Source organism: Podarcis raffonei, chromosome 3, assembly GCF_027172205.1.
Source record: "Podarcis raffonei isolate rPodRaf1 chromosome 3, rPodRaf1.pri, whole genome shotgun sequence".
NCBI lineage: Eukaryota > Metazoa > Chordata > Lepidosauria > Squamata > Lacertidae > Podarcis > Podarcis raffonei.
Window position 1 is genome coordinate 67,582,876 of NC_070604.1, and position 12,506 is coordinate 67,595,381.

General features: G+C 42.1%; 1 protein-coding gene across 1 annotated transcript; it reads right to left on the bottom strand.

The window, feature by feature from the left end:
* Positions 1–181: 181 nt before the first annotated feature.
* ZC3H12D (zinc finger CCCH-type containing 12D) lies at positions 182–9,234 on the bottom strand. The gene is made up of 5 exons (XM_053384016.1): positions 8,933–9,234; positions 6,414–6,553; positions 4,618–4,852; positions 4,089–4,195; positions 182–2,562 (listed from the first exon to the last, which is right to left on the bottom strand). The coding sequence occupies exons 1-5, from the start codon at positions 9,232–9,234 to the stop codon at positions 1,532–1,534; spliced, it is 1,815 nt and encodes a 604-aa protein (XP_053239991.1). The 3' UTR covers positions 182–1,531.
* Positions 9,235–12,506: the final 3,272 nt, after the last annotated feature.

Here is a 12,506-nt window from a genome sequence, read left to right on the forward strand (position 1 = left end):
GCATCTCTATCTCTCTCCAAAGTTTTTGCAATAATAGTCATGGGGGGAAGGGCAGGACTGAGACCTGTGACTGTGTCCCTTGTGCTGGCTTAAAACATTAGGTTAGCTTAATCCAAGCTATTATGTTTTTAGTAAGGACACACTGTGAAGGGAAAGAGTTAATCACTCCTCATCTCTGTGGTCCAGTCCCATTCTGGATCGCTTTCCTCCCTACAGCCCCAGCTATTTCAAAAGCTTTGTAGAAGATGGATATACTTTGACATATATCTATCGCCATATATCTCAGAGTATTTGAGTCAAATGAAATACACAAGGGGTGTGTTGCTGGTTTGTTTATTTAATTAAAAAGATTTCTGGCCCACCCCTCTACCAATTGGTCTTCAAGGCAGCATATACATAAACTGCTAAAACAATGTAAAAAGAATATATAAAAACATTTTTTAATGGAGCAAAAGAGCTGCTACTATATTTTGGACCAGCTGCAGTTTCAAAAAACCATTTCAGAGGCAGTCTGATATATACTACATTATAATAATCTAACCTGGACGTTACGAACTGTGTCAAAATGCCACAACTGGAGCACCAGTCAGAGTTGGCAAAAGATGCTTCTGGTCACTGATGCCACTTGAGCATCCACACAGGACCTTGTTTGCCCAGTTGAGAATGTGTATTCTATGCAAAGCATACTGAAGTGCATTTCTAAACATTACTTGGACATGCCAGAGAGGGCCCCCACCTGCAGGCCCATGCAGAGCTTGCCTGAGGTCTAAAACAGGAGTCTTTTTAGAATAAAGTTACACACTCAAACAAAAAAAGCAACCAGTCCCTGGCAGGGTCCCCCGAGGCCTGGGGCAAGTGTACCCTGCTTCCCACCCCACCCCTGCATGGGCCTGCACCCCTATCAGCATTGCCCAACAACATATCCTCAAATATTTAGCTGTATATATTTTTCATCCACATCTTTATCACACTAATGTAACACCAGTATAACCTTGGTAAGGATAAGCTCTACACGGACCTCGGACACAGATAAGAAAAAGCTGAAAGATGGATTTGATAAAGATGGATTTGTTTGTGGAGAAGGGGTTAACTGGAATTTAAACAGATTGTAACAGAGGAGGTTGTGATGGTGATCTAGAACAGTGTTCTTTAACCTTAAGTCTCTAGCTGTTACTGGTTTACAACTCAAAACATCCCCAGCCAGTTTTGCCAATGGTCAAGGATATTGGGAGTTGTAGTTTAGGGATCCATGGTTGAAGATCACTGATCTAGGAAAAGCTTTTTGGGAAGTGTGGCATGTGAGTAGTCTCTGGAAAGGAGAACACAAACTGGCTAGAGGGAGTGAAGGTCAGGATGTTGCTTGCAATGATGGCAGAAGAGAAATCATGCGGAAGGTAGGGGATGTAGAATACAAACAAATCTCAAGGCCAGCATATAAATACTACTTTCCACTGAGAGACTTGTTCAGGTTGAGCATGAAGGTGAATACCGGATCCTTTGAATAGGGCATTACCAACTCCTCTCTTTCTCCTTACCATGGTTTTCTGTTAGGAGATCTGCTATGTAGGGTCCCATGCCATTGAATGAATGGCATTAAGTGTGTCGCATCTACAATATCGGTGTAGGAGGAGGACACAGTTTGCTCTGCCACATTATATGGGAAGCCAAAGTACTGTGCTTGCTGGACATTTGCTTGCTCTCTAGGAAGCGACTGCAGAGTCAAATTCTGCTGGGCCTCAGTACCAGAAGGATGTGTGTAATGGTCTAGTGCATTGAATGAGCTGGAATCCATAAAAAATAATGGGTTGTAAGATTTGGTCTGCAGATTTCCAGGATATTTCATATCTCCATCCTTGCAGCCTGAAAATGACTCAGCCAAAGAAACCATAGAGCCATGTTGTCCTTCATGTTGGTCCTTCAAGCCATCCCTTAGCAAACTAGAAGGTGTTTGTGAGGTCGGGACTGACACTGCTGCTGTTTGCATTCTGTAACATCCTTGAAAATTACATATTTGTAAGCAAGGGCAATCCCAGCACATACTGTGAGGAGACAGAGATGAAGTCTGGTTGTATTTGAAATAATGATCCCTACGTGGGTCACCCACTATGTCTTCATATTTACCAGGTCCAGCAAGAGTATTTCCAGAGTATTTGCTGGCACTGAGAGACAATGCAGTCAGTTGCTTTGACATGGCCCCTGCCTGATCTTGTTGTAATTCAGTTGATTCAGGCTGCCAGGTGTCTTGATGTATGTTTGTCCAGTCACTTGTTGCATCCCTGTTGTCTTCTCCTTCCCACTGTTGGGGATTACTGTGAAATGTTGCCAAGCTGTGTGCTGAGCTTCTCCTGCCAATAACACTACCACTGGTGAGACCAGGTAAATGTGATGTATTCCCATCTCTGTTCTTTGCTGGGTTTGCTCTTGTCTTCTCTTCTTCTGTCCTCTGAGCAAGTGAGTTGGTCTTTGTCTTAGCTCGGAGCTCATCAGCTACAGAGCGATGGTCCCAAGTCAGTCTTTCTGGGTGGTAATATTTGCACTTGATGCCATATGTGCATTTTTTGCCTGTTGGGGGAAAACGGAGCAGATAATTTGCTAAATACATGTTCAGTGGTATTCAACACAGGGTCGTGGAAGCATGCCTGCATGGCAGATAAAAGCCTGTTGGATGCTTTTGAGCTTATCAGTTAGTTTATAGAACAATTAATATTAAGAGAGAATGGTATGTTTTTCAGAAACTCATGTCATTGGCTGCTCTGGGTATGCCCAGAGTATTCTGATACTTCATCTTTGTATCAGAAGGGCCATTCAGCCCCTTTATGGTCATTGTCAGAACAGCACGCTTCTCCTAACTTGAGCTTTGCATGTGCAGTGAGAATGTCGCATGTATATTTCTCACACTGCTGTACAACATGTGAAGTGTGGGTATCATACCGCAGGCTATTGTTTCACTTGGAAGACATGCAGAAGCGTATCATAATGCTTTGCTCAATAATAAACCCCCGTGTTCAATCTGTATGGTGAGATTCACTAGAAGGTCACCAGCAGGAGAGAAAACAGCAGTTAGCACCCCTCCAGCTGAGAGCCTTCCCTTCAGTTACCAGCAACAATCACAGGAGCCACTTGAGGAAGAGGAAGCTGCAGAACCTTCCACTGTGCTTAGATCCAGCTCAATGGCCTGCTGAAATCTAGAACTAAGAGCTAGTGTCTGAATTTGTTATTTTCCTCTACCCTTTTGTTCTCTATGCTTCTTATTTTCTTTCTCTTTTGCCAATTAATTTTTGATTTTTAACAAATTAACACCAAACTAATTCAAATTTAATACAAATTTCTTTTTATGCCCTGTCTTTTATGTAATTGTTACTGTCAGGCTTGCAGTCTTAGTATTGACCTCTGTAACCCACTCTAGGAGTCTTTTTTTTTTTTTTTTTTTTGGCTGAAGAGAAGGGTGAAAATACTCTAAATAAATAGACAAACAAATATAGAGTGGGGGAAAGTAGCTATTACGTTGCATACTACCTGCTATCTTTTGCAATGAAATGGGGGAGTACTTGCAATTGTTTTTAAGGTGGCAAAAAGTTGTGGCTTGCACACCTGCTTTATGTGCTTCTGTTGTCACCTGTGTTGAAATATTTGTGAGCTCCAGAAGTTGAGGGAGCCTGAGCATTTCTGCATGAGGTTGATGCACATGTTCCCCATTTGGATTTTACACTGAAATCATGAAAAGCAGGTGCATGAATCACTCACCAGAGGAATTAGAATTGCATGAGGGAGAGCTGGGATGAGCACACTAGGTGCATTTCCCCACTGCTTTTTTCATCATTCTCCACAAATTGGAGGCAAATGTCTGCAATGGAGGCAAAAATAATGTGTGGCGTCTACATGAGTAGGGAAGCTTCCCCACTTCGGAATTTCTCTCCAACTTGAGTGGAGCAAGCATGTATACATCTGCTCTCCTTGGTTTTATGAGAGATTGGAATGTCTGAATAACACTTGTGTCTTGGTTCTTCCTCTAGAGTCTCAAGTTAATCTCCCTGTGGATCCCACCAGGGAGGCAGATAAAGCTGTGAATGACATTAAACAAAACCTACCATAAGGACAGAGCTGCCATTTTGGCTCGGGAATCTGTGGCATTTTGCTGAGAAAGCTGTCAAGAGAGGGTCCGTGCCGGCCTAAGGGATCATCAGGAGGCATAAATCTAAAAAGGAAATGATCACAGTTTATTGGACAAACATCACCATATTTTCTGAATTGTATTTGAAGTTTACTGAAGGGATTCTTAGCAAAAAAGATTTGCAACATGTACACAGTTCCTCCACTGATGGGAAGATAGGTAGCATCTTATATCTAGCTGTATTAACTAGATAAAAAATGGGCAGAATTGACAATCTGTGGCAACATAGGTACATACAATTAAGTTACTTTTTTGGTTATGGCCAAGGTTACAAATAAGTGTACTAACAGATGCCAAGAAAATGTCTTAAAGGATGCCTTTTCAAAAAGCTAAGTACTTTCCCCCCTTAATGTAATGAGAACTGCAGCTGACCATGCTAAGATTCAATTTCACTCAGATATGTGACTAAAGGTGAAATATTATTTGCAAATAGGCTAGTCTCTTACTTGTCATTGACAAAGGAGTACATCAGTAGTCGCTGTTCAATGAACCATTTCCACTCAGGATTTTCATTCTGCAGGTCCCGAAAGTTATCGTTGGAAACAATGATCCCATCTTGCTCATACGCCAGTTTAACTATGTACCGATCATCATAGCATACCAGCCTTTTGCCTTTCATTCTGCGGGATGGTGTATACACAATAATTGCTTCCTTTGCAAGTTTTTCAAGAACATGCTGATCTATGTAAAAATAAGAGAAGTGAATTAAACCAAAAAAAAAAAGAATATCCCAAACAGAAGTTTGGAATAAGAACACCACCACAAATCATGCAGGGAATCCTCAAAAATGTGCTTAAAGGTTTCTCCATTCAAGTCACTATATTAGTAACTAACAGCAGAATCAGCTGCTCAAATTAAATTTAATTATTTGGATTCAATCCATTTTAATTCCATTGATTTCAGTGTAACTGGAATGTGAACTGGTCTGTAAATTACTTGATTAAATTTAAAGAGGGCCAGAACTCCACAATGTGGATTTTGCATGTTCAGCACTTAATAAACTGGACCAATCAAGAGCTCAAGTTGGCTTGTGGTAGGAGTGATGTCATCAGAGTAAAATGGTGGATTAATACCTGAGCTCTGCTCTAATCTGCACAATCAGTGATCTGATCTACCAGTTAATAAGCACAATTCAGGTCTACATTATCACCTTTCACTAGAGTGAGTTGGCTTGTGGTCCCAAGACAATAAAGCAGGTCATTAGTTTATGGAACAGACGGGAAGAGAACTAGGTGAATTACAGTGGTGCAGTTGAGGATGATGCATATAAATCTAAAAAATAGTTTGCTGTTCACATAGTAGAGTAGACCTTAACTTTGGGAAGCATAACATTCCACTGTGAGTTGGAATTCATTTCTACAGGGATAAGCATAGACAGATAGGTTGAAACAAATGCCACTGACATGGGTGAGGAACTTCAGCTCATGAATCAAATACAACCCTCCTGGCTTCTCTTTCTGGCTCTTTAAATTCTCCTCTAGCCATAACCCTCACCTTCCTTAAGTGTTTTTGTGTATGTTTGTAGAAACATATGGCTTTGGGCTGTGCAAGAGTCACATTGGTTGTTCTGAGACTTTTTCTTCTGGACTAACCCACTACTGGCATGTCGCCCCTGGAAGGTTGTCCGTGAGGAAATGTGGTCCTTGGTTCCCTTGTCACTCTGTAGTCTAAAAATCACTTCCTCCATAACCATCCTTTAATGTTTTCATGTTATTAGTTAATGTGTTAGCTACTGAGTACCTGCAACATCCATGTGAATTATGGAAATACATAATGTGATATTCTTTCTTTCTTCTTTTTACCAGTGCCAGAGGGAAGAAGGGATCTTTTCATTCATGAGCTGCTAACCCTAGCCATTGACCTGGAGTCTCATACATCTCAATATTAGTGTTAGAAACACAAGGCAGAAAAAGATGCCAGGCTATTTGTAGGAGACATTTTTGTTGGGGAGACAGAATGAAAGTGATTGGCTCTCTTGCACTCTTTAAGCAATACAGCAAAGATTTGAAAGAAAAATATTTAAATACCGTACATCAAAGTCTGTGTTTATAACAGAAAATAATTCAGTTGTATCTACTCTATTTTGCCCATCTTATTCTCCTAGACCAGCCTTGGAAGAGTTTTCCAAAGCACACCTGTTTGCACCAACTCCTGTGGGATGTGTCTGAACTAGGAGCCAAAATGGTGACTTAATATTTTTGCAAGCTTTTATATCTAAAATATGTACGGGAGGCATGCCTACCTGTAATGGGGTTATCAAATCGGCTTGGCTCCTTCCTCCATGATGGGACAAAGACCTTGATATATTGATGACCTCTCTGTTTGAACCAGTCCACCACCAGCTGAATTCCCAAGCATGAAAACACTTCATTGTTTCCATGGCTGGAAAAAAAAGAGAAGACAGAGAGACTGAGAGAAAGGAAGTATGTTTTAGGGTCAGAAAGTCTTGCTGCTTTTTGACAGTTTCTGCCTATGATATCTGCTCAGTTTACATGTGTTCTAGTATTTTGTATCATTGATATTTTGTAGGTGTGTCTCATGAAAATGGGAGGGCAGAGGCAGCTATTATTGCTGACTGTTTCCTTCCCTTCTATGCCCCTGCTGTTCAGAAGTCACCTTGGAGAATGATGAGTCAGAGCTAGATTCTTTATCACGGCAAATCAGCTCAGAAATATATGTAGATGGAGGAAATTAAATGGGCAAGCATATTAAATAGGCAAGGCATGGAACCAAGTACAGTACAGGGATGAATGAAATTTCTAAAGTAATTTTACTTCAGCCTCTACCATCATCATCATTTAATTTGTATGATGTCTTTCCATAGTTAAAATGATGCTCAAGGTGGCTGACAACATGACAAAATTTACATAATTAGAAACATAACAAAAAGTGACAAACAACACATCATTAAGTGTACAACCAAATTCAACAATTTCCCACATAAATCATAATGAGATCTAAAAACAAAAATTAACATCAAGAACAACAACAAAAATCCCAACAAAACACCCTAAACAATGCCACAGCCCAAGAGTCTATTCAGTTGCTTTTTTGACTGGATTCAGTCAGGGCCATGCTCTCCCAGGCCAGGTGCACTGGACTTTATGGTCACCAGACTTAAATGCTAATCTAAGCCAGCATCCTTATTACCTCTCTATCAAAGAGATTCTGCATGATCATAGAGTTGCCACGCCCAGGATTGTTGTCCTAGGTTGTTTCCCTTGCCTACCTATAGGAACAATTCTAAAATCATTGACTCTCATACGCAGGTCTGTGAGTTTATCTGAAACTGAACTCCACCCACAAGAGAAAGAAACCTTGCAGCTGTTTACCAGGATAAAAAGAGGTGAGTCATTGATTTTATTGGCATTTGTTTAATCTTTCAGCAGCCTGTTGAGTATGAAAACAAACAAGTTTAATTTAGTTTAGGGCAACGGTATCCAACCTAGTCCAAAATATTTGGAAGGCACCAACTGCTTTAGGGCTTCCTGTCCCTGGATATTTGATCATTTAACAGCCATCACAAGATATAAAAAAAGGACAAGGCAAAATGGAAAGTGTTAATAGTGGGAAGCTAGTAGTGGAGTTTGTGGCTCTAACAGCGATACTACAGGGGCAGGTTGTTGGTAGCTGAAACAGAAGTCACAGTGGCCCAGTTCATGTGCTATAGTATCATGAATGCAGCAATACAGGAAGGAGCTAAGTGGCTCATGAACAGTAAGCCATGGTTTATGGTCTATTATGATGTGCAGACACAGCCAAAATCTGCATAATTAAGGAGTAAATGAATACTTAGCCATAAAAAATTAAAATTAATATCCATTATATGCCAATTGTGCTGCCAAGCTTTCTCAAAAGAATCATGGAGATTGTAGTTTGGAGCAGGTGTTGAGGTTTCTTTGTTAGGGATCCCCAGTCCACTTTATAGAACTGCAATTCCTAGGAATCCTTGGGAAATTGGCATCATTGTTGAACTAAGGTTGCAAGCCTAACCCTGCTAGTCTGCACTGAATTCAGAAGGATTGACTTCTGAGTAGACATGGTTAGGATTATGCTGTAATTTAAGTCTGTAGAAGAGATATACCTCTTAGGGAGTTCCTGTTTGGGAAGCAGAATTCTAGCATGCTAAAGAGATTGGTTGCATGTGTGCTTAATAGGCAGACACAGCCAAGCCAATCTGTTTGTCCCTGTCTTCACATTTCCCCTTAAATGCAAGCTCTTGCAGCTATTCCCTGTCACCATCAACCAACCTCTGGCTTTATCATCAGGAAGTCGGCCGTTTGTATAGAGGCCTGTTACCATAACAAATAACTCTTATCTCCTTCTGGAGAACATAATTTTGCATCAAAGCAGTCAGTGGCACTGCAACTTCCTCATGTGCAAACTTCTGCATGGCTTACTTTAAAGGGATGAGAGAGATGAGATGCATGCCAGTTTGGGAAAATGAGGCAAATGTGATAGTTCACACATGCATGCTTATCTCTTGCTTGATGACACATGCTTGTATGAATGTGCCATCATCGATCAACCACCCCAAGAGAAGAGCTTTCAGATCACCTCACTCTCATCGCTCCAAACATGATGCAAATCAGTTATTCGGTTTGCTTGGAAATGGGGGTGATGCTCCTCTGAACCCCATAGTGCATTTCCCATACCTCAGGTGTCCCATCTTATATCTACGGACAAGGTTTGGCTTGCACCACAGGGCAAGCTTAAGAAACAGAGAAGTCGCCAAGATAACAAAATGAAAAAGATGCTTGCCTCATAGCAACATTGCTGCCATCAATCACAATAGCTCTCAAGACACTGGAGGGATCATTTCCTTCCTCAGTAGACTGTCTGGAAAGTGGCAAAGGCCTGCATGATCCATGGGCAGGAGGGGTGGGGTGAAAACTTGGCGTCCAGTTCTCAGGCTCCTGAGGCCTGCTGCCTGCCTGAACCAACTCTTGTAGCAAATCATTCTCTGAGGCATCTTGACCTAGTTTCTCCAGCACTTGGCGGACTTGCTCCTTTCCATAGCCCAACTTGTGGAAAAATTCCAGCTTGCTCTGTTGCGCTTCCATTTCTTCTCCAAAGATAGGAAACTCACAGGGGCACTTTAAAAATGGAGACCCTCCTGTGGTTTCGTGTGTGCTTGTTTGATGGCGGACTTCCAGTCAATGGTCCAACGCAGCCAGTTCAGCTTTAGAGAGGAAACAAAAGGAAAACACTCATTTAGTGATTTGTTGTTTAGTAAATACTAAAGATAGCAACCTTCCTTAGTCTTCAAAGTATGAACCATGTATCATTTAATGGATAATAAGCAGCTGTCATGGACTTGGAGAACGCTTGTCTGATTCCCTCCATTTATTGATGTATGCTTTCTTAAAAAGACAGTGTTTTTATAAATTATAATAAACAAGTAGTTACATCAGTATGTTGGCAGGATTTTGCAAGTAACATTAATATATCAATTAAACTTTTAAAAATAAAATATTCTATTTTATGTGTCCCTCCTGTTGCTAGCTTGCTGTTGAGCTAACAGATATTCCTGACTGGTGCAATTATGGATATTCCTGACTGGTGCAATTATGCACATTTTATGTGGATTAAATGATGCAGAGTTCCAAAATATTCCTGTTCTTAGAGACTTCACCCCCCTTTTTCCTAATACTAGGGAGGAGTAATTTGCACCTTGAGAAGAATGAACAGTAAGTTGCCTTTCTAAAGCCAAAAGGGAGGCCATAAGGTTTAGTTTTCTGTTAAGAAAAGCTCATGAGGACATTTGAGAACCCTTGCTGCACAGAGCTCAGTTCATATCAGCTGCCTTTGACTTACCAAAAGACTCCAGCCTTTCTTCTGATATTCTGAGCACAAATGATCTCTTATTAAATATACCCTCTGGACAACCAATATTCGTCAGAACAGCAGGTATGTTCCTAAATAGGTGTGCAAGAGTGACGTATGCACAAGCCTATACATATGTGCATACGCACAAGCAGCTCAGGCTTATCTCTGATTGTAACATTCCAAAACAACGTAACTGAGGGATTGCACTTCTGCAGTGTGGTTAGTAAAATACAGATATCATCTCTCTTAGTTTGTGAAGCGGCTTCAAATGCCGCAAGTGCTTAGTAATTAACAAATCTTTTAAGCATTGAAAAACAAAAACAAATTCTGCCCAGCTTGTTGTGGTTATTCAGTTTCTTTGAGGATGGCTGGTCTGTGCTGGATTTTTTGGTTGTTGTTTTTTTGTATGACTACCACTGTTCATAATTGGAAGGGATGAGGTTATGAAACAGGATAAATACTTTACTTGTGGCATTTTGGGGGGGCAGCGGATTTACCTCCAAATGATGCCACCATGCACCCCTAATCACATCAACTGCAATGCTTTGTGACTGAGGAGGAAACACCTGTATGATGGGGTCCAGCATTATCATGGAATTCAGGCTGCTACGGTGGTGACATTGTGCCCTAGAGTCACTCTGGGGAAGCCACTGCAATTCTGTTTGTTCAGCATCATCTTGGAGATTTGTCTCACCACTACCAGCAACAGAAAGATTTAATAGACAATGAAAAGAAAACTGGGGCTCATCCTATACACGGGTAGTGCTGAGGGGTGTTTTCTTAATTTGGAGTCCCTAAAAATAGAGGGCATCTTATACATGGGGGTGTCTTATACATGGAAAAATACGGTATGTAATACCTACCTACCTCTAGGTATTGTATAACTCAGTGTTTCCCAAACTTTGGTCTCTCTCCAGCTTTTTTTGAACTACAGTTCCCATCAACGCTGACTACTGGTCCTGCTAGCTAGGGATGGTGGGAGTAGATCAAAAACAAACACAAGTTTGGGAAACACTGGCATAACTAAACACTAATAGCGATTGCAGCTACTTATTCAAAGGCTTTATCAAATGGCAGCCTCACAGGGTGAGAGCCAAACTACATGTCAAATGCGTATTTTGACCTTGCAAGTCTGATTTTTCTTTTTAAAATAGCAACCTTGAGTAGGGGAGGCATTAGGGTTTGGTGGAGTATGTGTGTGTGTAAAAAAAACCCCCAGCTAGCAGGTGGGTTGCACCAGCAGCAATGGCAGATGCCCAATGCATATAAATCCCCTGAAGCTGCTATTTACATTGGGCAGTTGCCGTTGCTGCTAATGTCTGCACTGACATACAATCACTTTCAGAGCACCATTCACAGGGTTATTGCCCTGCTTGTATCTTCACCAAACATGCTCCCCAATGTTACAGGGTTGTTGTTGTTGTTGTTTGACAATTCTGACAAAGCATGACGTCTGATTTAGACCAGCAGCTGCAACAGTACATCAGATGTTGCCAAAGCAACTTCAAAATGACACAGAAAGGGTGAGCTCCTTATCTTCTTTGCAAAGAGGCTTGCACACGCGAGCTGTGTGCTGTGGTTTCCTTCTGGCCTGTAGTGTTTCCAGCACAAAACCGGAGCCTAGCAGGGGGAAGAGCTACCAGACTGCTCAGCTCAATACTGGCTTCTAACACATGCCTAATAGCAACGGGTGTGTGCACCTCTACACATTACTAACTGCAGAGGAGCTGAACCCATCCAGCTCTGCTCCAGCCCTTGGAGAAAAAGCTGCCTCATTTAAAGAATGAACCAAAACGGATAAAAATGCTTCCACTGGGCATGCAACTGGCCTTGGGGGCATAATAGGCATTGTTCAGTCAACATTTTACACTCCCTTTCCCATTATCTAGAGTCTTAGGAAGGGGGCTGCAGTGAGTGCGGCCCGCCTTGGGTGTCATTACTGAGAGGAGTGACAAAATGGCAGGTGAGTGGGCAGCACACCTTGTGCCCAGCAGCAGCGGCTCTTCTGACCCAGCGGCAGAGAGCAGCCCTCCTCAGCCGTGGCGAGGCGCACCCGGCTGCAGCAGCTCCGTTGCCGGGTCATGTCTGACCCAGCTGCAGAGAGCAGGAGGAGAGTGTGCAACAGCTTCCCTGCCACTCTTCTCCCCTGAACTGTGGCGTGTGGGAGGGCACCCTTTGCGCCCCGCCCCCCTTGGGAGCGCGCCCTGCCCTGGGCAGCGTGAGCATATGTTCTGCCTCTGCCTTTATCTAATTGATTCACCTGTCTGCCAGGATAAGCTGGTCAACCTCTTTCCCCCCCACCTGGAGCCTTGGGATGTGGGAGAGGGAGAGCTGTGGGAAACCTAATGCCATGCTTAGGTTTGTGTGTGCTGTGATTGAGACAGCACTCAGTCCAATCAGTCAAGAGAGAAACTTCAAAAATTAACTGCTTAAAAATTACTTTGAATCAGGGAGATCAATCTGTGCAAGAATAAATGTTTAATATTGAGGATGTATCAGTCAAGCT

Coding starts and splice junctions, on each gene's coding strand:
- ZC3H12D (XM_053384016.1), bottom strand. CDS start 9,234: ATGGAAGCGCAACAGAGCAAGCTGGAATTTTTCCACAAGTTGGGCTAT. Junction 6,554..8,932: donor GGCAGCAATGTTGCTATGAG/GCAAGCATCTTT, acceptor TTTTTTTTCCAG/CCATGGAAACAATGAAGTGT. Junction 2,563..4,088: donor ATGGCAGCTCTGTCCTTATG/GTAGGTTTTGTT, acceptor TTCCCCCAACAG/GCAAAAAATGCACATATGGC.